At 44.4% G+C, this 24,464-nt stretch overlaps 2 protein-coding genes and 1 non-coding gene across 6 annotated transcripts; 1 reads left to right on the top strand and 2 right to left on the bottom strand.

Annotated features, from left to right (window-relative positions):
- Window positions 1–12,512: 12,512 nt before the first annotated feature.
- On the top strand, window positions 12,513–17,080 carry LOC136532583 (uncharacterized). Of its 3 annotated transcripts, none has more exons than XR_010778289.1 (7): window positions 12,513–13,090; window positions 13,664–13,881; window positions 13,969–14,170; window positions 14,253–14,338; window positions 14,593–14,684; window positions 16,032–16,407; window positions 16,516–17,080. XR_010778289.1 is itself a non-coding variant. In XM_066525205.1 (6 exons), exons 1-6 carry the CDS (start codon window positions 12,995–12,997, stop codon window positions 16,295–16,297), a joined length of 960 nt encoding a protein of 319 aa, XP_066381302.1. In that variant the 5' UTR covers window positions 12,514–12,994; the 3' UTR covers window positions 16,298–17,080. The 3 variants fall into 3 exon arrangements, 1 of the variants encoding a protein (XP_066381302.1); XR_010778273.1 differs by having other exon boundaries at window positions 16,032–16,412; XM_066525205.1 differs by having other exon boundaries at window positions 12,514–13,090; window positions 16,032–17,080.
- A 233-nt stretch (window positions 17,081–17,313) lies between these two features.
- Window positions 17,314–17,416, bottom strand: LOC136512552 (U6 spliceosomal RNA). The gene has a single exon (XR_010773125.1). It is a non-coding gene; the product is annotated as a U6 spliceosomal RNA (small nuclear RNA).
- A 3,483-nt stretch (window positions 17,417–20,899) lies between these two features.
- Window positions 20,900–24,140, bottom strand: LOC136532431 (WAT1-related protein At3g02690, chloroplastic-like). Of its 2 annotated transcripts, none has more exons than XM_066525052.1 (7): window positions 23,310–24,140; window positions 23,158–23,205; window positions 22,918–23,040; window positions 22,310–22,459; window positions 21,639–21,810; window positions 21,490–21,550; window positions 20,900–21,401 (listed from the first exon to the last, which is right to left on the bottom strand). In XM_066525052.1, exons 1-7 carry the CDS (start codon window positions 23,937–23,939, stop codon window positions 21,293–21,295), a joined length of 1,293 nt encoding a protein of 430 aa, XP_066381149.1. In that variant the 5' UTR covers window positions 23,940–24,140; the 3' UTR covers window positions 20,900–21,292. The 2 variants fall into 2 exon arrangements, with proteins under 2 accessions (XP_066381149.1, XP_066381208.1); XM_066525111.1 differs by having other exon boundaries at window positions 23,328–24,137.
- Between the last annotated feature and the right edge of the window lie 324 nt (window positions 24,141–24,464).

Here is a 24,464-nt window from a genome sequence, read left to right as displayed (position 1 = left end):
TTCCAAATATCAACCTCCGCCGCACTCTCAATTTTTCCATCACCAAACATCTGGTAAAGGTCGAGACCAGTCTCATCAAGAAATTCACCAAGGTGATCCAAATCGACATCCGGAGGTATGTTTGCCTGATGCATTAATCCTAAATTCGAACCATATTCATTACCAACAACTAGCGGGGGGATTGATTGGTGCGCTTGTTGTCCGAGTTGGGCAACTCCTTTCCCTGCCCGCTTCTTTTTCTGTGCCGCCTCAATTGACTTGGTGAGAGTGTGGTCATAGTCTGATAACGTTGATTTGGACGGCTTACGAGATTCCCGCTGTTGATGCTGGTAAGAAGTCACCTTTTTTCTTAAAATATCCGGAGCTACGAAGAAGTACGGTTTCTCTGGGTTTCTCCTTGCTTCTTGATTCATTTTAAGTTTGTCATAGAATCTAGACATGTCTTTTTTATATGCATCAGTTCCTTCTTCCTTCTCTTCAGATATTATTTTGGGAATAGCCCTTGGTTTCACGGTGGCTTTCTTTGCAGGCGGGGACTGATTCTTCGTTTGAGGGGCTGGCCTCTTGCTAGGCTTCTTGGTAGGCGGGGGCGGGGGAGGCGTTGGAGACCTCCTTGGAGGTGTTGGCAGCGGCGTTGGAGACCTCCTTGGAGGTGGCGGCTGTGGCGTTGGAGACCTCCTTGGAGAGGGTGTGGATGCAGCCTCGTCTTCCAACACAATGTCATCGTACAGAGCACTATGATGATCTGGCGATTGAACAATTGGATTTAGGTTGGGGGAGGATCTGCTACAAAAAAAGGAATGACATATTATTATGAGCAGATTGTTAATTATTTAAGCCAATACAAATTAATGATGTAGTGTTTTCATCCGCACGTACCTATGGTGAGGTAGTTCAGAAGGAGGTGGAGCCGACATCCCTGGAATGATGATGTAGCGCTTGCGCCATAGAATGAATGTCTTCTCCGCTTCTCCTAGAGTCTTCTCGCCATCACCTCCAGGAATGTCAAGAGGCAAATCACTAAAACCTTTTTCAGCTTTATCTACCGAGATGGTGGCATATCCTTCTTGGATTATATTCCCATGAATCCTTGGTGTCTTGGTTCGGTCGATAGGATTAACAAGACCGATAGCCACCTTGATTGTGGAATTCTCCTTCGGAATGTGTAGCTCACACGTTGTACAAGGTTCAGTGACGTCATCCACAGGGAAGCGCAGTCCTGTGTCCCCTTGATTTGGTATCTCCGTGGAAGCGCAGCTGCTTTTCAACTGAACAGATTGGCTAATGTTGATTCCTGGCTCTGATGCCTGCTTGCTTGCACTCACTGCTATTTGCACTTGCCTTTTGATTTCCTCCTGCATTCTCGCTTCAAGGTTTTTTTCCCGCTCCTGTGCTTCACGCACCGCTTCCTCCAACCTCTGGAGCCGGTGTGCCTCTTCTTCCTTCTTTCTCTGGCGACTTCTGTAGGAAGGTCTGTCCTGAGGGAATCCATGCTCCCACGAGACACTTCCTTTGCCTCTAGTTCGGCCACCATGTTCAATAGTCCCGATGGCGTATGTCACCTCATCCTTCTCTCTGTTGGGCCTGAACTCACCACTAGCAGCAGCTCTCTGAGCATAAAACAATCTTTCTGCTGCTTCTTGCAGTCTTGCGCCATAAACGCACTTCCCTGTCTCCTGGTCTAGTGTTCCCCCATGAGCGAAAAACCAATTCTTTGCACGTTCTCCCCACTCGAGTGATTCTGGTCTGATACCCTTGGCAAGAAGGTCTGCTTCCATTTTGTTCCACTTCTTAATGGCAGTCGGGTAGCCACCTGATCCCAAGGTATGGTGGTATGTCTTCTGTTGGGCATTACGTTGGTTCTTTATCACCCGACTCACACCCTCTTCTGAAGTCTTGTACTGTACAAACTCATCCCAATAGGGCCTCTGCTTTGAGATCGGGCCTGGGACAGTAAAATCTGGTGCTATGTTCTTCTTGACATACGTCGTGTATAGGTGTTTCTTCCAAGTCTGAAACTGGGTGGCCATCTTCTTCATTGCCCAATCCCTAACTCGCTCCTTCAATTCATCACCATCTATTATATCATCATAATCATCTGTTTGGAGCGTGAAATGTACCAAGACATCATTCCAAATTAACGCCTTGTCACGATCGGAGACAAAACTGATATGAGGAGCATTGGTCTTCTTCTTCCATTCACGGGTACTAATCGGGAGCCGGTCCCGTACAAGGTAACCACAGTGGTGCACAAATTTCATTTTATTCGGCCCCCCCGGTTCTCCTGTATCCACATTGAACTCCGAGATGATGAAGCGACCCTCCAATGGCTTTTTGGGACCTCGAACATTTTTACTCTTCGTTGTAGTTGTTGATGTCGATCCAGAGGGCTACAAAACATAAACATTATTTTTAATGTCATGAGCACACATAAGACATATGATAATATATATAGCTAATAATAAAAAATATATACTTGGCCAATATGTTGTTGCTCATTTTGTTCAAGAGCTAAGTACTGACTCCCGTCATCTACATCCTCTTGCACGTTATTTTTAGCACCATCATCGCCGGCAACTTGAGTGCCAGTGTTGATCAAATTCATCATCAACTCCTCCTCATCCATATTTCTCGGGTCGGCCATCTAGCTTCAAAAAACAAAACCAATATATAGTACGTCAAATCTTTGCTTATTACATGCGTAAAATCTACAAACAATATGCATTATTAAATCTTGCCCCTCGATCACGGACGCAATTCGCCACACTAGGACAAACTACGTCGGTACTAGGGCGAATTAGGGCACGAGAAAGGGCGGTGTGACAAGAGTGGCGGTGCTCCACTCCGCCGTATATATGTCTGTACACATGGGTGAACGAGGGCGGCGGTGCTCCGCCGTATACATAGAAACGCATGGACGAAATGCATATGAATACAAATGACGTATATATACGTGTCGGCGCGGTGGCCGGTGTGCTGACGACGATGACGTGAGGCGGGCCGGCGTGCTGACGACGACGACGACGTGAGGCGGGCCGGGGCGGTGTCGGTGCCTGATGTTGTGATCCTATGTACCATGTGATCAACCATGTAGTCATTCATCATATGAGAAAATTCTATGTTAATAATATAAGTATAAGCCATTATGAAATGTAAGTATACGTGTCTTATTGCTCATATAACCATTACTATTTCCGAAATGATAAGAATTTATTTTCTTCTTCTACAGGCGATCTCTGATGCTATGATATAAAGTTTGAAGATAGTCTTCCCGGAAAAAAATATGTAATGCTCATATTACTTTAGCAACATTAATATATTATATCTGTATATTCAAAGTTCACAAATGAAGAAACATGTGATATTTTTGATAAACTAAAAAACGCTTAGTTTATAAACTGGGTATCAAAATTGAGTTCCTATTTGACCATTATATATCCTACAACAAATCCTTCAAAAAAAAAGACCCTACATGAATATATTTGGATAAAATTTCGTTAACAAACATTGATCTATGAAGATAGAAAAAATTCTTCTATTGAAACTGCATCTTGAAATAATGGCATATCATATAGTGATGAATATATGGCGGTTGATGGGCTGGATATATAGCGTGTTTATTATACAAGCCATGGATTTACATCGATCTAATTAATTTCTAAAGTAATTTCATTGGTGATCCTTAATTATACTTGTCATTTAGAGTTCCAAATATTCAAAACTTGCCTTAAGATATATTTTTATTTAAAATCATTTAGAGTTCCAAATATTCATTTTTAGTTTCTATAGATTTTGTGATTCAAAATTTGGAATTTTCAATCGACCTCGACCGTTGACATGGCTTACACCAAAGTTGTAGTTTTCGACGTGATCTATAACTCGGCAGTGGAGGGCTCGGACGAATGTACAAAGAGATCGACGAATATATCACCTCGAAGCTCGGCAGTGTACGTACTGGAGGGCCTCGGGCCGGCGCGGTGGGGCAACGCGCGGTGGAGGGCCTCGGGCGCGGAGGAGGGCGCGGTGGAGGGCCACGGGCAAGCGCGGAGGAGGGGCACGGGCGCGCGCGGTGGAGGCCGCACGAGGAAGAAGACGGCGGCGCCGGTGTCACGGAAGGCGAACGGACACGGCGCGAGGTCGAAGAAGAGGCCGGGCGGCGGTGTTCGACGAGGAAGAAGACGAGCAGATCGATCTGCCAGGCGCTGGAGGTTATATAGCAGAGGAGAATTACTCCCGGTGCCAGCCACCAACCGGGAGTAAAAACCCTTTACTCCCGGTGCGTATTACCAACCGGGAGTAAAGGTTCCTTTACTCTCGGTGCGTGTTACCAACCGGGAGTAAAGGTATACCTTTACTCCCGGTTGGTAACACGCACCGGGAGTAAAGGCTTTTTTTGGCGGGCCACGAAACTACAGCCCACCTTTACTCCCGGGTGGGCTTCCCACCCGGGAGTAAAGGTGGCCTGCAGTTTCGTTTCCCGCCTGTTTTAAGCAATAGTCTTGTTAAATACAATAGAAATGCAATAGTTTTTATTAAATACATAGTAAATTAAATAAAAGGCATAAAATTATTTTGTTAAAAATATGAATTTTATTTTTGTTTATTGCACATAGGAAAAATCGATAACCTAACTTTTTTTATTTTTTGTTAGAATTATAAAACATAATGTAACTAATATTTATTATTTCGTTAATGCAAAAATGTAGTGTTTAATTAAAATTATTAAAATTATTGGTTTTGGACAGGAAATTTGTTTTCACATCATTTTAACGTTAATATTTTAATTTTTCATCACTCAGTATCCTAATTTACCTTTTTGAGAGAGAAATCCCACCAAATCAAACATTGATTTAATTTGAAATATGACATAATAAACATCTGAATTCACAATTATTATATAATATCTCAAACACACACTATATTAAATCACTATATCATCAAGTGGGCACAGCAGTGAACTTCTTCTTTACGTATGTCCCTTGGTTATGATCGCTTCGTAACCATGGAGTGTCCTCATCATTTACCAAGATGCTAGGGTCTTTGTTTACTTTGAAGGGCGGAATTCGGTCATCCTTTTCATATTCTTCTGACATGTCCGACTTGTCCTCAATTCCCACGATGACTCTTTTCCCTGAAAGAACTATGTGGCGCTTTGGCTCTTTGGTTGAGTCATTATCGTTTTTCCCTCTTTTTGGTTTGGTAGACATATCATTGACATAGAACACCTGATTCACATCCTTGGCAAGGACGAATGGTTCGTCTTTGTACCCAATATTACTAAGGTCTACTGTTGTCATTCCATACTCGTTGTCTACTGTTACTCCGCCTCCGGTCACCTTGACCCATTGGCACTTGAACAATGGGATCTTCAAAGTAGGTGCATATTCTAGTTCCCATATTTCATCTATGCGTCCATAATATGTCTGCTTATTCCCATTCGGGTCTGTGGCATCTATGCGGACACCACTGTTTTGGTTGGTACTCCTTTTATCTTGGGCTACTGTGTAGAATATGTTCCCATTTATCTCGTACCCTTTGTATGTGACGATATGCCATGATGGTTGCATAGCCAATAAATACAGTTGCTCATGGATGCTCTCATCACCTTGACATTTTTTTCGCAACCAACCGCCGAAAGTTTCCATGTGCTTATGCGTAATCCAAGCTTCAGTCTTGCCTGGAAACTCGGATCGTAAGAGATCCTTGTGTGTCTCAATATACGGATCTACCAAAGAGGAGTTCTGTAGAACTGTGTAGTGCGCTTTATTGAAATAATCATCATCCGTACCAATATATGTTTTCCTCCCTAGTGTCCCCTTTCCGCTTAGTCTCCCCTCATGTCTCGATTCAGGAACACCAATCGAGTCAAGGTCGGGAATAAAGTCAACACAGAACTCAATGACCTCTTCTGTTCCATAGCCCTTGGCGATGCTTCCTTCTGGGCGAGCACGGTTGTGAACATATTTCTTTAGGACTCCCATGAATCTCTCTAAGGGGAACATGTTGTGTAGGAACACAGGACCGAGAGTGAAAATCTCCTTGACTAGGTGAACTAGGAGGTGTGTCATAATATCAAAGAAGGAAGGAGGGAACACTAACTCAAAGCTGACGAGACATTGAACCACATCATTCTGTAGTTTAGCTAGATCAGTTGGATCAATTGCCTTCTGAGAAATTGCATTGAGGAATGCACATAGCTTTACGGTGGCTAGACGTACATTTGGAGGTAGAATTCCTCTTAATGCAACTGGAAGTAATTGCGTCATGAGAACGTGACAGTCATGGGACTTTAAGTTACAGAATTTCTTCTCTGTCACATTTATAATACCCTTTATATTCGAGGAGAATCCAGATGGTACCTTGATGTTGTTTAAGCATTCAAACATGATTTCCTTCTCCTCTTTGCTTAGAGTGTAGCTAGCAGGACGTAAGTAATGGCGTCCATCATCTGTCTTCTCTGGATGCAGGTTGTCTCTTTCTCTCAAACAACGCAGGTCCTGTCGTGCTTCAAATGTGTCCTTAGGCTTTCCATACACACCCATAAAGCCTAGCAGGTTCACACAAAGATTCTTCGTCAGGTGCATCACGTCGATCGAGCTACGGACCTCCAGGACTTGCCAATAGGGTAGGTCCCAAAATATGGACTTTTTCTTCCACATGGGTGCGTGACCGTTAGCGTCTTTCGGAATAGGTTGGCTTCCATGTCCTTTTCCAAAGACGACTTTCACATCATTGACCATATCGAGTACATCCTCACCGGTTCGGTTGCGAGGCTTGGTCAGGTGGTCTGCTTTCCCTTTAAAATGCTTACCTTTCTTTCTTATGGGGTGATTTGCAGGAAGAAATCGACGATGGCCAAGGTACACGACCTTTCGACATTTTTTCAAGAATACACCTCTAATATCACCGAAGCAGTGTGTGCATGCATTATATCCCTTGTTTGACTGTCCTGAAAGATTACTTAGAGCAGGCCAATCATTGATTGTTACGAACAACAATGCTCGCAGATCAAAGTGTTCCTGTTTGTACTCATCCCACACACGTACACCTTCTTTATTCCACAAAATGAGAAGTTCATCAATAAGTGGTCTCAGGTACACATCGATGTCATTGCCAGGTTGCTTCGGGCCTTGGATGAGCACAGGCATCATAATGAACTTCCGCTTCATGCATAACCAAGGAGGAATGTTGTAGATACTTAGAGTAACAGGCCAAGTGCTATGACTACTGTTCTGCTCTCCAAAAGGATTGATACCATCTGTACTTAAAGCAAACCTTAAGTTTCTTGCGTCATTTGCAAACTCCGGGAATTCTCTATCGATTGCTCTCCACTGGGACCCATCAGCAGGGTGTCTCAACATATTGTCTACCTTACGGTCTTCTTTGTGCCATCGTAACAATTTTGCATGTTCTTTGTTTCTGAACAGACGTTTCAAGCGTGGTATTATAGGAGCATACCACATAACCTTGGCAGGGATTTTCTTACGTGGACGTTCGCCCTCAACATCACCAGGGTCATCTCGCCTGATCTTATACCGCGACGCATGGCATACCGGGCATGCATCCAATTTCTCGTACTCTTTGCCACGGTATAGGATGCAGTCATTAGGACATGCATGTATCTTCTCTATTTCTAGCCCCATAGGACAGACAACTTGTTTTGCTTCGTAGGTAGTGGCGGGCAATTCATTGTACTTCGGAAGCATCTTCTTTTGGATTTTTAGTAACTCTCCAAATCCCTTGTCAGATACACCATTCTTTGCCTTCCATTGCAGCAATTCTAGTGTGGTTCCCAACTTTTTCTGCCCTGCATCACAAGTTGGGTACAACAATTTCTTGTGATCTTCTAGCATCCGCTCGAACTTGATCTTCTCCTTTTCACTTTCACATTCTCTTTGTGCATCACGAATGACCTGACAAAGATCATCAGCCGGCTCATCTTCTGCGGCTACCTCTTCTTCAGCTTCTCCCATTGCAGTATCATTGAAGCACGCACCATCAGGAATAATATCATTGTCGTCCCATTGTTCTTCTTCATCTTCTTCCATTACAACACCAGTTTCTCCGTGCTTTGTCCAACAAATATAGTTTGGCATGAAACCCGACTTGAACAAGTGTGAATGAAGAGTCCTTGAGCAAGGATATTCCACCGTATTCTTACATATGGCACATGGGCAGCACATGAAACCGTCGCGTTTGTTTGTCTCGGCCGCACGTAATAAAGAATGCACGCCGTCAATGAACTCTTGTGAGCGGCGATCAGCATTATACATCCAATGACGGCTCATCTGCATTACATGACATAAATATCATATTAAAACCTAGATCATAATTAATTATTTATACAACATGCGTGCCACCACAAAAGATACAAATTTATGAAAGCATCGCTACAATGTAGACAATCCCAACTACCACTAAAAGAACTAAAGCTAAAATACATTTCAGGAGCACAAGGATTTCGCGACCAATCTCAACTAAAACAGACAGATCCCCCGATTGTGCAACATCTTTGGGCTTCTTCGACTGGATCACTGCCTCATTAGCCGCCGTATCTGCCTGTTGTGCAAGATATTTTTGCACGAGTTCAACATACTCTTCCTCCCAGTAGAAGCCTGAACATCGTCCACTGCCATCCCACTGAAATTAAAACAAAAAACTAGAACTTTAATCACAACCATCATGAAAATAGGTATAAACTAACCATAATCATTAAATACGATAAAATAACTCACATTGCGATCCGGACACTTGTAGAAGATACGATCCTTGTTGGGACCCTCCTTCTTCACTCGGTACTCCATCACAATCTTCATCTCATCACGACACTTGCCGCATGGAATGAGAGGAAGGCCCGGCCTAAGTCGCTTTGGAAACCCATGAGAGGCCGAGGACCCGGAAGCAGTTGCCATCTACTCTCTATACTCATTTTTTAATACACTATAAATTTCTTCTTTTATAAACAAATAAAATTAACAAACTATAAAATTATCTAGATCTCTAAACAATGATATTTTTAATGGTCATTGTGTTCTCGTCTTTTACTGCGGCAGGTAAGTAATTCATATGATATTTCCGCAAATTAACAGAAGAATGGGAATGTACACACATAACAGACTACTACAACGATATCGGGACGTGTGAATAAATAACCATCCGTACTAGTTGACCTTGCTTACGTGATCATCTCGGCGAGCATTTCTCCACCGGACAGCACCGTACTTGGTCAAGGAAGAGCTCCGATTCTATGAGGAAGGGAACACGGTCTCCCACGACCGTTGTCGCTCTCCCTCGTAGAATCAAAGCTCCTCCTTGATGTCCGTTACCGCTCGACAGAGAACATGCTTGCCGAGCTGAACACGGTCCGCAAGTTCAACTAGTACGGATTTTCTATAATTTTCTAACTATTTTCTAAGTTTTTATTTATATATACTACGTTTAGGTACGGTGATTGACAGACTACTACGACGATATCGGGACATGTGAATAAATAACCATCCGTACTAGTTGACCTTGCTTACGTGATCAGCTCGGCGAGGATTTCTCCACCGGACGGCACCGTACTTGGTCAAGGAAGAGCTCCGATTCTACGAGGAAGGGAACACGGTCTTCCACGACCGTTATCGCTCTCCCTCGTAGAATCAAAGCTCCTCCTTGACGTCCGTTACCGCTCGGCAGAGAACATCCTCGCCGACCTGAACACGGTCCGCAAGTTCAACTAGTAAGGATTTGCTATAATTTTCTAACTATTTTCTAACTTTATATTTATATATACTTTAACCTTCTTTCATGTAAATATGCAAGCTTAAAGTGATTTTGAGCTCAAATTGCTTACAAATGAAAAAAAACCACAATAAAGAACCATAAATATATATAGTGAATAAAATGGTATAAGAAAATGGTAAAAAATGAGAGTATGAGATTGGTAACCTTTACAACTGAAGAATCGACGGAGGAATCGAAGAATGGATGGAGGAACAATGGAGGGAGGGAGGAAGCAAGAACACTACTGCAGTGAGCTTCAAAATGTGCTGAGCTCGGGCTCGGGGAGGAAGGAGGAGACGGCCGATTTATAAAGGGAGAACATTTAGTCCCGGTTGATAGATCCAATCGGGACTAAAGGTAACTTTCCAACCCCGGGCGCAGCCACGGCCCGGGAGTAGACCTTTACTCCCGGTTGGAGCCACCAACCGGGAGTAAAAGTATACCTTTAGTCCCGGTTGGTGGCTCCAACCGGGACTAAAGGTCCCTGCCACCTCTGTCTGGCGCAGTAGCCGTTGGGCAGGAACCTTTAGTCCCGGTTGGAGCCACCAACCGGGACTAAAGGTATTTCTAGTCCCGGGGGCAAAAAATTCCGGGACTAGAGCCCATTTTGGCCGAGGATCAAAGGTCTGTTCTCTACTAGTGTTGGACTATTCTTGACTCGTTAAAAAGGCATGGACCATGGCTGCTTAAACTTGCTAAACACCTCATCACCGGAGCAACAAAAGACCAGTGCACTTAGGAGATGGAACACGAACATCTCTACAAGACCCTAAAGTCGCCGCCAGTGTTTCAGTCAGTATGACAAAATGGTCAAGGAAAATGTGAGAACCCATTGGCCGGTTAGATGCAAAAAGGGCAAGCGACTTTTCAAAAATACGGATGGTTGCATCCATTGGGGAGGCTTTGCAAAAAAGGCAAGAGAATGACGCAGGAGAAGTCCTGGCTTGCAAAACTGGACACATGGAGGCGGTGTGACAAAGGCACAAAGCTGGAAGAATCATGCCAATTAACGGGCTATCGGATCCACACAAAATAGCATGCTGTTACGCGCTATATACTAGTATATATACCTGGATATTCGCCTGGGTGGGCTCCTTTCTTTGGATAGGTAGATAGAGAGTGGGCCTATTACGAGTTAAAGCTAGAAAGGAATATTTAACTGACATGACATTCACATACTTCCTCCGTCGAGAGTGGTGCAGCGTGACTTCTACGATTTACTAAGAGCGTGTTTGGCACCCCTATCAGGGCTTCGGCTCATGTACTGTAGGTGTACTGTAGCGAAGAGCCGGAGAAGCTTCAACAGTCTGTTCGTTTGGCTATGGCGTATCGTAAATGATCGTAAATTTTCAGTCGGAACAGTATTTTTCTCTCACATAAACCAGCCAACAGTACTTCTTCACGAACCAACAATGATACGAACCAGCCAACCGAACGGGCTGCAAATCGTGGTTTCACCGACTTCTCCTCTTCTCAGTTCATTTTTACCTCGAAATCCAAAACGGCTCCATGCTACAGTGTTGCTGCAGTGATTTTGAGGAGGAACCGGAGCCCCTGAGAGTCATGCCAAACACGGCCTAAAATATAATTTATTCTATGTAATGACTATGCTTAGATTCGACAAAGTTCGGTAAAAAGGAATCATCGGATTTGAGGATAAACTCTTTAATTGAAATAGTTTATGGGTACATATATCATTTGAGTGTTCTCTTAAGTTGTCTTAAATTTTTAGAATATGTCACGAAAGAGGGAGAACGGTTTTGTGCTGCAAGTTAAACGGGTTATTGGGTTATATAGTTTCAGGTCTGGTGGAGGGTCTGGAGAAGAATGTCCCTTTCTTTTTTTTAATTGCTTGTGAATTTTGTGAGATATATATGTATGGCTAAGGGACAGTGTCTCTTTCTTTTTGGTTTGCTTGTGCATTTTGCCTAGCCACACGTTTTCCTTGTGAAAATGATTTGCCCCTTCTATACATCCACAAGTATAAAGTTACACTACTATACAGATCGCCCCAAATGCATAAGAGTGTCTTGTGTGGCCACCATAAACATCTATTTTGTAATCATTATAGAAAAGATACGCTCACACGGACGATTATATATGCTCATCACATCAGCGTACACTTGATTTATTGTTCATAAATTTCCTAAAAACAATTGCATACCGTGTCAACTTCTGGTTCTTGATACAATTAGGGTATCCACTAAGCAGAAATTTCCAACATGCTCCTCAAATCAAGCAAGGGATTTTTTGTTTTTTGGAAACGACAATATTAAATTCAGAACGGTTCTATTAGGGTTTGAATAAATGTGTAGAGGATAAGACAAACCTGGAAAGAAATCATTTATGGAGATTCCATGGTTACAACTCATATAGGTTTAATAGCCTCTAGAAATAGCCATACTACTATATACTAGGGCCTTGTTTAGATTGAAAAAAATTTCAACCCGATGAATAGTAGCACTTTCGTCTTATTTGGTAAATATTGTCCAATCGTGGACCAACTAAGCTCAAAAGATTCATCTCGTGATTTCTAACTAAACTGTGCAATTAGTTATTTTTTTTACCTACATTTAATGCTCCATGCAAACGGTTAAAAATTGATGTAATGAAGAGAGAGTGAAAAAACTTGGAATTTTGAGGGTATCTAAACAAGGCCGCTTAAATAACACACTGCCCAAACCGCGCAAGAAACCGTACCGGGTCTTTGGGCGGGCTACCTGGTCCAGGCAGCCCACGGACTGGGCCTCCCTGCGTTTCCCTTCCCCAGGTACTCCTCCTACGTGACGTGGGGTGGATGATATCGCGGGCGCCGTTGCGTTTGGTTTGGAGTCCGACAAGGTAAAGCGAGAGAAGGGAAGGACACACAGCGAAGCAAAGCAAACCGTAGCCGGTTTCATATCGCCCCCCGCTGCTCCTCCTGCCTTCCTCCGGCTCCCTCCCTTCCTCCGCAGCTCGAATAAAGTCCGCTCCTCTTCCGGTCTTCCTCCTCCGCGCTCCAATCTTCCCAGCGGCACGGTTTTGGTTCTTGCAGAGTAGCACAGAGGCGCAGAGTGCCGAAAGATTCGGTTGGATTCCCTGCTGCTGCTGCTGCTGCCGGTTCAGTTCCTTCTTGGTTTGCCGTGAGCGATTTGGTGCGCCGCGGATTGTTGTGGGGTTGTGACTGCAGAGACGAGGGCCGTGTGGAGAGTCGAGGAGGAGGCAAGGGAAGGGAAAGAAGGGGGGGCGCATGGGCGGGCAGTGGGTGGAGGGGATGCCGCCGTCCAACCTGCAGTGCTTCTTGGACTGCACCACCCCCACCGTGGAGACGCACATTCTCCCCAAGGTGACGCGACTGCCCCCCGTTAAGTTCTCGCCTTCGGTGTTCTTTCTCCTTTCTGGCCGGGGCTTGGCATGCTCGCCGTCGATCTGCGGCGTCCTGGGAGTTTCGGATTTGTCATTTACTCCTTTCTCTGCCTGCACCGCTTAGTGTGGTGGGGTGGAAAAGATGGGCTTTCTTTTACTCGTTATATTACGGCTCAACTTTTTTACTGATGCATCGTTCTGCGTTTTCTGACGGTAAATGCCCATCATGCCAAATTGCTGGTAACAACAGTACGCTAGTACTCTTCTTTTTTCCCCCTTCTTTATTTGGAGGATTGTTTGCACGATACCAGTCTTGCTAGCTGGAAAGTTGCGATGCACGCTGCGGTGATTCCTGCCCTGCCATCTTGAATTCGGTTTCCTTTGTGTCAAACTGTTCCATTAATGCTTCTTGGGTTGGGTGATGGATCATATGTAGGGCCGTTAGTTAGTACTACTTGGTGGGTGTCTGCATCCGGTGTCATATGAGCGTATCGCATGGGGCGTTCAGATAATAAAAAACAAATTACAGAATCCCTTGTTCATTTTGATCCAGACGAATGGACGATTGCCGACCGATGCCTGGCACCACGCTGAGATGGACAGCGTCGAGTACTTCAATCTTGCCGACCTCTGGGAGCAGTACTACGAGTGGAGCGCGTACGGCGCCGGAGCTACGGTGCAGCTCCCAGGAGGGGAGAGAGTGGTTCAGTACTATGTGCCATACCTGTCAGGGATGCAGCTATACACCAACAAGGCCCTGACTGCATCCAGGTATGGGCGAGATCCTTGCTAGAGGGGAGAATTCGAGTTCGTGGTGATTTTGAACTGTAGGCCAATCCAATTCTCTGTTTGCTGCAGGAGTTTTGGTGAAGATAATGGCATGGATTTCTGGAGTGATGATGAGGACAACGAGAAGATGTCAAGATCCTGGAGTTCGACCTCTGATGAATCATTGTTCAACTGTGATGTGTTATGGTCCAATAGGAAGCGTCCAGGGCACTTGTACTTTGAGTTCTTTGAAGTAGGTTCACCTTATGGAAGGGTCCCACTCATTGACAAGGTGAATTCCTATGGGCTTTGCTGTGACCTTATCTCCACTGTGGTTTCGATCGCTTTTCTTACATGATCATTGCTCTTTCTAGGTTTATGAACTATCCCAGGGCTTTCCTGGATTGACATCACTGAAGAGTGCTGACCTTTCGCCTGTTAGCTGGATGTCAGTTGCCTGGTATGATCAAATTTATGTCCACTGCTTATGTTCTTCTGAAAGAACAAAAATTAGTTGATGAAATAGTTATATTATCTAGTAGTTTCGTAAATAAGATCATTCTTGTTTAGCTTTCCTCTTTGCAAATAGTTTTATAGATTGAATGAAGCAGTTGCATACCGTTATTTCTAGGTTCAGAAATCGATTCTTGGTTGATTTCCTTTTCAGTGATGATAGCAGTTAGCATTATCATTCACGTCTTCTACTTTAACTAGGTACCCTATATACCACATTCCTTACCAGCGCAGCGTGAAGGATTTATCTGCATGCTTCCTAACTTACCATACCATTTCGTCCTCGTTTCAAGGTATGTTTTCCTCCTTGTGTTTTGTTTCAAGGCATGTTTGTTGCACATCAGAGTATCAGACACTAAACTCTACCATTTTGATAAATTCTTCTGGCACGATAATTTGATTATTCTAATAGGCTTCTGTACCAATGCCACACAGACATTGTATAACCGTTGAAATTGTTATCAACAATCTTCATATTTTTTAGGGCCTTGAGTTGATTTCTCTTTTACGATGTTTAGGATATTTGTGTTGGCATATTGGTTGAAATTTCAAACTTGGTTGTACCTGGAAGAGCATGATTACAGGATATAATGACAGCTCCTTTCCTCTAGTGCAGTATTCTAATAAATATCTAGTCTTCCAATACTTCTGTTCTGTTGTGAGTTAGAACTTATTTGCATATAAAACATTAGGGCTTAATGAGTGAAAAAGTTACCATTTGCTCAAGCTCAAATCACATGATATCTATTGCAACATTATTATCATTCACAGGAAAGAGTATTTCTCATGTCTGTGTACCTTAGAAAAGATTTCCCTGAGCCATCGATATATTGCATAATGTACACTAAGAAAGAGGAATGGCAATCTGGTGGCCTAGACCAGAAGAAAGGAATTTAAACTGTTGCTTTCTCATTCTTCTTGTAACTGGTTGGTTGAGTGGTCTTTAGTTTTCAAACAATGAATTATATATTTGGAAAAGGTACAACTGATGCTTCAGTTACATTTCTATATCTTGAAAGATTCATATTATATAACTTAATGATGTGCTTTATACTGCATACCAGTTGGTATGCCACACTATTCTTAAATCAATTGATGGCTTAGCTTACAAGAGTATGAGAGTTTCCGAAGGCTTTGTTCATCTTGCTATTTTGCATCCAGTTTGTCAACGTTGGTTTCAAAAGGCTTCATGTCTTAGCTTTTAAGTGTATAGTTAAGGAAACCACTTAAACAAAAAGTTGGTGGCAGCAGTTCTTTGCTCAGTAAAGAGAAGGAAAGAAACTGCCTTGTCATGTTCCATGACTTTAGTATTTATTCTTAGACATGCAGTTGTTCCTTGAAGACTAAAAATACCTATGCTAACATGGAGGAAGAGTTGTTCATAGACACATCTTTGGAGAAAACTTGCTTGGATTGCGATATGTGCAAAAGCACCTAGGTTCACCAGCTGTCCTTCCTAAGAAAACAAATAATGATATTAGAGTCCAAATCAAGCCAGATCTTTGAACTTGACTACGCTTTGCATGTTAAGACATTGACTTTCCGGCAGTTATTATTTGATAATGCACCATATCCTTAATTGCAGATGCACCAGTAGTACTGTTTTCAAACCACAGTAACATGTGTTATGTTTCTTACAGATCACGGGCTTGAGACCATGACCAATGATTGTTGCCATCCAGTTGCCAACGGCAAACAAAATGGCCATATGGATAAAAAGAGCAACACTGTATCACTGCCTCCATTTGGCCTCGCAGCACACAAGATACAAGGTTCCCTCTGGACCAACCCCATAACAGGAGATCACAGAAAGATGGACGTCCTCTTCGGTGCAGCGGACTCTTGGTTGAAGCAGCTTGGAGTCCAGCACCATGACTTCAACTTCTTCATCACTCACCCCATGTGAACCACTGATCTGGAGTAGCTTGCAAAGAACCACATGGGTTCAGTTTGAAGCTACTAATATTACTTACACCACCAACAACGGTAGCGAAACGTTTACAGTACAGTGCGCTGGTAAGGTGAGTCTAACAATCGCAGGATAGATTTATACTTGAGTTTACTGCAGCGAATACCAAACATGTCGGCACTCAAAAAGGTTTTCTGTTTCTTGTTTCTTGGCAGAAGATGTAACTGATCTGTACAAAAGTTTTGCAACTAATTTGGTATCCAATGTGTGGTTGGATCCATATTGTAGCTGTTGCTTGTGAACTTTAGTGCCCTCGAGAATGTTAGTCCAGGATGAAACTGCTTACGAGGACTCTAGTTGAACCTGAATCTTGTTGATGACAATTTCATTCTCTTCTACAAGTAAGGCAGTTGTATGCACACGCTTTCATCCTGATCGCTGTACGATTGAGTTGTGCTTCAAATAGGGAAGTCTAGAAGAGCAAGGCAGCTGCATAACTTCCTTCGTGGGAAACCCAATACTAAATTGCAATTCAGCATGACGATTATCACAGCGCTTGCTATTACTGTTTTTAGTGCAAAGAAGCGAAGTCCAACGAAACAAAAGAAATGTTAGTTTTTGTATCATGACTAGATTTATGAATGTCAGGCTTTCCATTTTAATTGATTGTAAAGATTTCTGTCAGTGCCTCGTTGGTCACCCTAAGAACAGTGCCTGTGAAGCTGCAGTGTGAAAAAAACAGGCATCGCTGCAAAGTTGAAAACGAATGAGTTACAGAAAGAGACAGCATAACCTGTGATATTTGCGAAGTTCTGCATAAAATTACCAAATAGAACTAGTAACTTTATACGTCCAAATGAGTGTTGATATATTTTGCACATGGCAGTTTAATCGACATCAGACACGAGAGCACGAGGCCATAATCGTTTCAGTGCGACTAAGCATTCTGTAAGGGCTTCATTGTGAATACTGCGAATTCGAATCAGCAAAAAAAAGGATAAGTTAGAAACTAAAAAAATACGGACCATTTCTCAACTTTTTCATGTCATCCTTGAACAAGGGCCACCATACTAATCTTGTTAAAATTCTAATTTTATTAGATGTCTCTCAACAGACATTCGCGAAAGTTAATCTAATGTACCTACTTGAACCTCAAACTCATTTTTTGAGAGGTGGGCCTAAAAACATAGGGTACACGGCCCTTATTTGGCTTAAAAAAATCGAAACGCCTAGCACCCGAACGTCCGAACAGAACGTCGCGTCTGGACGCAGCTCCCTGCTCCACCTCGTTCGCTCGGACTCGTGGCAGGTCCGCCCCGCCCCACTCTGTTTCATGCGCCACCCCGCCCGCTCCGTTGCACGCGCGCGGGCCCTATGGGACCGTCCCGCCCGCTCCTTTCCACGCGCGCACGCAGTCCCGCTCGCTCTGTTTTGCACGCGCACGCGGGAATTTGAAAAGCAGATGTACTTTTGCAACCTCCAAAACTAGTTTTGCAACATCCACAAGAAAACACTTGCAACACAGGTTTGAAAACAAATGAAACATTTAGAACATAAATTAGCAACATACATGTGAAGCCATTGTAACACATGGAATATCCAGATATACTTTGCAACATCCAAATAAACACAGTTGCAACATCCGTTTGGAATAGCTGAAACATTTGCAACATACACTTGCAACATACGTGTGTAGCCATTGCAACACATGCAATATCCCCGATATATTTTTGCAACATTAAAATAAAACACTTGCAACATCCATATGAAACACCTGCAATATGCATATGAAACACCTGAAACACTTACAACATGTGTATGAAACACTTGCAACATCCAGATGAAACACTTGCAACATGTGTATAAAAACAGCTGAAACACTTGAAACATACCCTTGTAACATGCTTTCAGTGCAACATCTTCTTCCTACTTGGGCGAATGGAGGCTCGTCAGCGTGGAGAGTGGGAGGAGGTTGCCGGTCTTGCACGAGCTGACGCCGGAGAAGGATGGAGGTGCTCGGATCTCGCCGCTCCGGGTCTCGCTGCTCCGGATCTCGGAGTGGGGCACGGCAGTGGATGGAAGGCCACCGGTCTTGCACGAGCTGGTGCCGGAGAAGGATGGAGGTGCTCGAATCTCGCTGCTGCTCTGGGTCTCGGAGTGGGGCATGACAGTTGATGGAAGGTCGTCGGTCTTGTATGAGCTAGCGCCGGAGAAGGATGGAGGCGCTCGGATCTCAGAGTGGAGCGTGATAGTGAATGGAGGTGCGGTAAGGATGGAGCGCGGCGCAGCCGGGACACGCGCGTGGCCAGGGGCGCGACACAGGAGGGGCGCGCGCGGTTCGGGTAGAGGCGCGGCGTGTGCGGGGGCGGGGGTGCTGCTCGGGCAGAGGCGCGTCGCGTCCGATGGAACGGAAGCCGGTGAGGGAAGGGGGTGGGAAGATGAACAGAGTGGGTTTTTTTGAGAGAGATAAGAGCCGGTCCTACGCAGGTCAAGCTGCGTGCGGATAGGATGCCCATGGAGAATCATTATCCTAAAAAAAAATTGGAGGCCTACCAAATCAGGCTACATCCTACCGTTTCCCACATTATCCCCCTCGTTCGCGCCGGAAACTCTCAGGCGCCGCCCCCGCGTCATTCCTGATCCTGCCCATCTACCGCTCGCACCGTCCCTGACGGCCTGCCCGTCTGCCATACTGCACCACCCAAGCCCTCCTAGCCTCCTCCCCGAGCACGGCGTTGTCAGTGAATTTTGCATCCGACTAGTGATCGGCATATCACGCATAGCGAATCAGAGAGGGGTAACACACATGCACAGATCTATATTAGCATGGGTGTGAGGTACATTACGTCCAGTGAAGGAGCCTCCTTACTGTGCGCCATGTGTTGGTTGCAAGGGTGGGGTGGTGGGATGACATTTATGACAATGAACTTCGGCCTCTCCGTAGGGCACCCTAAGCCTCTTTGTATAGCTTGGAAGTAGGGTTAAAAAAAAACTAGACCTGCGGAGGGAAAAGCCCAGGACCTGAGGAGTACCGCTGGGACGTTCTAACCAGTTGGACTAGAGGCCCTTTGACGTAGGGTTTTACAATGGAAAGGTCTGATGGGATAGGTTGGTTTCCTAGTTTGTTAAAAGATCTAGTTGGATCTTTACAGATTGAATCGGTTTCTAAGTGCATCCTATGATGCCTTATAGGTCAAGTAGATGAGGTACCTTCGTCTGGTTAGGCCTCCGAAATGGGCGGATTGGGATACCCCGTCCTAGTTAGACGTTTTCCCCTGGAGGTGAAGCTTTTGTTTTTTCCTCCACAATGGAAGAAATCAAGGTAGTGAAAGGCCAAGGTCGATCTTTATGGGTTCTTTGGCGAGGGCAAGTGGTTGGAAGAGGCACGGCTCCCTTGGGAGCTCCTCAGTAGGAGTGTGATTTATGGAGGTGAATCTGAACTTCGATAAACAAAACACATGTCTTCTTTGCTTGTTCTTGATGTGCAAGTTGACTTTTGAATGATTTGCCCCGATCTACTTGTTCTTATGTTTGTGATTGTAGAATTTGGGAGGAATGAACTTACTACGTATCCAACAACCCTTGATAACAAGTAAAATCAATTAAATAGATGTAACCCCTCTCCACTCACGTTTTTTCCCGTTACCTAGTACCGAACATCTAGTCAGATTTCTGGTGGTTAGACCAGTCCTCCAGTCCTGTAATCCACTGCAAGTTCTATAAATTTCAAGAACTCCTATTGCCCCGCACATCTAGGCAGCATCTCATGTCTCACACACATACAAATACCTGAACATGATGGAGGTGCCAAGGCCAGTCAAGATAACATTGTGTGAAAATTGAAAACTGAAATTCAGGTAGCACAACATGCTCCAAAGGATCTTACATGAAAATGGATGCAACCATGGGGGTCAAGAAAGTGAGAGAACTAAGTGTGGTTAAGCTACCCAAAAAAAATAAACAAAGAACTAGTAATGGTGGATACCTTTTAGAGTGAATCATGAAAAATGCAAAGAACTTGTTATGTGGGATATCTTTCACATAGTTAAGACCAAACAAAAAATTGGTCCTTGAGATATTCAACTCTTAAGTTAAATTGCCTCTGTTAATGGAAGTCAATGCAGGGGTCTCTATCAAGAGTACACAAAAGCAAACTCTGACCTAGAGCTTGGAAGATGACAGCGAACCGATGGAAAGAAATGGTGATGCTCCAAGAAGGCAATTGCAAATATTAGTGGATTGAACAATAGCGAATTTTAATGTGTTTTGCATTGAACTTTCTAAATTGCAGATATTGATGACCCAAGAAATGTTAATAAGATTTGATTGATTATATTGAACTTATTTATGTAATCACAAAGTTCTTATTTCACTTTAGTAATCACGACACTCGCTACTTAGTATCACTTGAATACTGTGTGACACCACTTGCTTAAGAAATTCTCCAGTGTCTACCTGGTAGGATGCGCATGGCACGCAAAAATTCTAGCATATATTTGAAATGGAGTGAATTCATATATACAAATGAGCCTTCCTTCCAACTATTTCCATGCTCTGGCCATTGCACAATGCTGGAGGCAGGGGGGGGGGGGGGGGGGGGGGGGGGGGGGGGGTGGGTTCCATCCCCCTAGCTCCCTAGCTGATAATGCATATCAAGTACAATGTGGAAGCATCCTATAAATTATATTTTTTTCTCAGCTCCACATAACAGAGAAAAAGGCTGCTGACTAACCTAGAAGCATGCGATGACATAACCAAGAAATCTAATAGTAATGTCGAAGGAACTGATGGAACCTGTTTTGTTTTGTGCCACTTTATACTGCATTTTCAGTCTAAACCTGAAACAGAGCACATCTCTCTCCAATCCGATAATTTGCCTTCATGATTGTACTTAATCTTCAGATTCCTGAACCCAATAGGTGGCTATGGGTGCTGCATGCAGCACCCAGCCACCCTTATGTGATAGAAACCACACAAGTATGTGATAGCCTCTTATTTCTCACCTATAATGCTTTTGTAGTTGACCATGTAGATGGCAACCAGTGTGAGAAGCGCACCACCAAGCTGTACTGGTGAGAAGGTCTCACCCAGGTACAGGTACCTGAACAGCAAAGAGGTGGCAAGGAGTCAAGATAACATTGTGTGAAAACTAAAAATCAGGTAGCACAACATCCTCATAAGGATCTTACCCGAAAACGGATGCAAACATGGGGGTCAAGAAAGTGAGAGAACTAAGTGTGGTTAAGCTACCTGAAAAAATGACAAAGAACTAGTTATGTGGGATACCTTTCAGAGTGAATCATGAAAATAGCATTGGACTAGTATGAGAGAATCATACCCCTAGTAGCATTGTAGAAGTATACACCGTAGCTGAGAGCACTGCCAAATATAGATGTATAGCCAAGTGCTAATATGTCGCTCCATGTAAGATCTTGAATATGGCCACTCAGAGCAGGATCATGATTAAGAACAGATATAACCAGCAAAGGAAGCCCACCTATAATCATGTGCTGTCATAATGTTGATGTTAGTATTATAATGAGGTAATGCCAGATTTGATACTAATTGCAAGGACCACTAAAATCATCCCATAGAAGGGTGAAAATTTCAACAACATGCATTAAAGGTAACATCTTCATTCTATGGAACAAGGGACATTAAAGAAGTTGAGAAGCCTAGGTACCTTTAAGAATATCAACAAAATAACAAATGCAATTCTGTTTTGCAATCTATGCATCTGCCTTCAACTACATTGGTAAATATTATTGGAACTACATGTGTATGCAATAATCTTTGCAATTATAATAACAACAAATGCTATATACATTGCATTCTGCAGAATGAACTAACTAAATTAACAATTTCAGGAAACATGCAAAATCATTTGCCAAAATAGACTATAAAAAGGCTAACTTGAAGCAACATAACCAATAGCATGGCAGAGCTTTGGCGCATGTGACATAAACTAAGACATAACATGGACTGATTGTTCATCTGTGGATAATATACCCATCCTGTTGCCATAATTGGATCAGAGTACTTTGACACCCAGCGGACCATGATAGTTCCAACTGCCATGCTTTGAGCTGAGAGGAACATCAACCATTCCCCACTTCCCCAGATTGTTGTGTCATTTCCTTCAATTGACAATGCTGGAACCTAGCAAAAAAAAAAACCAATGAAAGGGGAGACAAAAAATTCAGTTATAGTGCACGGCATAATCCATAAATAGAAGCAAATTATTTGTTAAAAAAGGGCTTTACTTGGCATTCACGACCTGAATTTCAAAAAGTTCAAAATGACCATAAACCATTTTTGAACATTTTACAGATGATATGTGCTGTAAATATACACTTGACATAGAAACAGTGGAGAAGAATATAGAACGTTTGCAGAAGACAATTGTTTTAAACACCAAATCAGTTAAGGTGTGGACCAAAATATTGCATAATAAAGAGCATATATATATGCATGAATGTTTGCCTTGCACTTCAACATGGAGAAAATAGAATATGAACAATCAAACTTTTGTCACTATAATCAATATTCAGGTCTCAAGATTGCTAAACTGTCTACTGCATATGAAAAGTTTGAACTAGCATCAGCAGAAGGCAAACCTCGAGAAGTAAGAGCCCCACGACACCCAGCACGAGCCCTCCAACTCCTATCGTGCCAATCGACTCTCCAAAGAACAGTGACGCAAGGATAGCAACCGTCAATGGCTGAGAGTCAATGATGACCTGGAATGGAGAATTGAGCTTCGTAAGTGCTACCAGCTCACCGGGCCAAGACGACCAGGCAAATGCTTGCCTGATGATGAGCTAAAGAACACAGCGGGAGTTTGGATTTCGCCTTACGCTCCCGAGCCCAGCCGACGTCTTCTGCAATCCCTCCGCGAGAAAGCCCTGCGAAAGCAAGCAAGAACAAACACCGCAGCGTTAGATTCCAAGAATCACAGACACACTCCAGGCACAGACGCTAAAAACTACCAACGCCTTGAGCTGTCAACATGGCCACGATTATGTGCCTGGAAGCAGGCGGCGTCGATGAGTCCGAACGCGGCGATGGCGAGCCAGGCCTCCCAGCCGGAGGGCTGCTTCCTGCCGCGCGCGGCGGCGAAGGCGACGAGCAGCGCGCCCGCGGGGAGCAGGCGCAGCGCGGCGACGAAGAAGGGACCCGTGCGGGGGATGACCCCCTTCATGGCCACCATAGCCGTGCCCCAGAAGAAGAAGGGCGACACCAGGGATGCCCACTCCCAGAGCTCCCTCCCCCCAGGGGATGAAGCCGAGACCGCCGCGTCGTCGCCCTCGCTCTTCCCATCGTCCTTGGACGCGCCTGGGGCTGGGGAGCACGTGGGAAGAAGGGGACTAGCGGCGTCTTCGGCGCCGGCGTCGACGAAGCACTCGACATCCGAGCCAGTGCCGACGCAGTCGAGCGAGTCGGCCGGGGCGGCGGGAGGGGAGGGCGCGGAGGGAGGAGAGGATTCGCGGCGCGCGCGCACGGCCGCCGCCGCAGGGCGGCGGGCGGGGGCGAGGGCGTAGAGTCTGCGGGTCGGGGCGGGATTTGAAAGGCGGGGAGGAGAAGGGAGCGGGACGAGTAGGAGGAGGTGGGCGGACGCAGGGCGCGCGGCGGCGGGCATCGTTGCCGGAGGCGGGACCGCGCGGGAGGCCTCGAGCGCGTGTCCGGACTCCGGGCTCCAGACGCGGGAGGCTGGGAGCCTGTGCTGTGACCTGTGAGGCTGTGAGGGGGAGGAGCGGGGCGCGGCGGAGACAGGGCCACGTGCGACATTCTTCCTTCGGTCCGCCGTGTGCCCGAGATCCTGCTCCTGCCATTCCTGAGCAACCCACCCTGCTCGCGTGCGCCCGCTTCCTCCGTACCAATATCGTTTCTTCAGGAATTATTTATGAATTCTTGATTTAGTTAACTTTACAGAAACAATGGCCCGATCGCTTCGCTGAAAAAAAAATCAAAACAATATTCCGAGAAAAAAATACTATTCCGACTGAAAAAACAAGCTGAAAAGTATGGATTATAAGACAAGCAGACATGACCAATATTAAATTTATATTCTAAAATAAGTTTATTACAACAAAAGTATGTCATGATTAATTTGCTGATATTTATTTTGTGTTATAAATATAATTTTTTTATAATTTATCAAACT

This window comes from Miscanthus floridulus, chromosome 1, assembly GCF_019320115.1.
Source record: "Miscanthus floridulus cultivar M001 chromosome 1, ASM1932011v1, whole genome shotgun sequence".
NCBI classification, from domain to species: domain Eukaryota; kingdom Viridiplantae; phylum Streptophyta; class Magnoliopsida; order Poales; family Poaceae; genus Miscanthus; species Miscanthus floridulus.
This window is presented reverse-complemented; position numbering and strand designations above follow the sequence as displayed.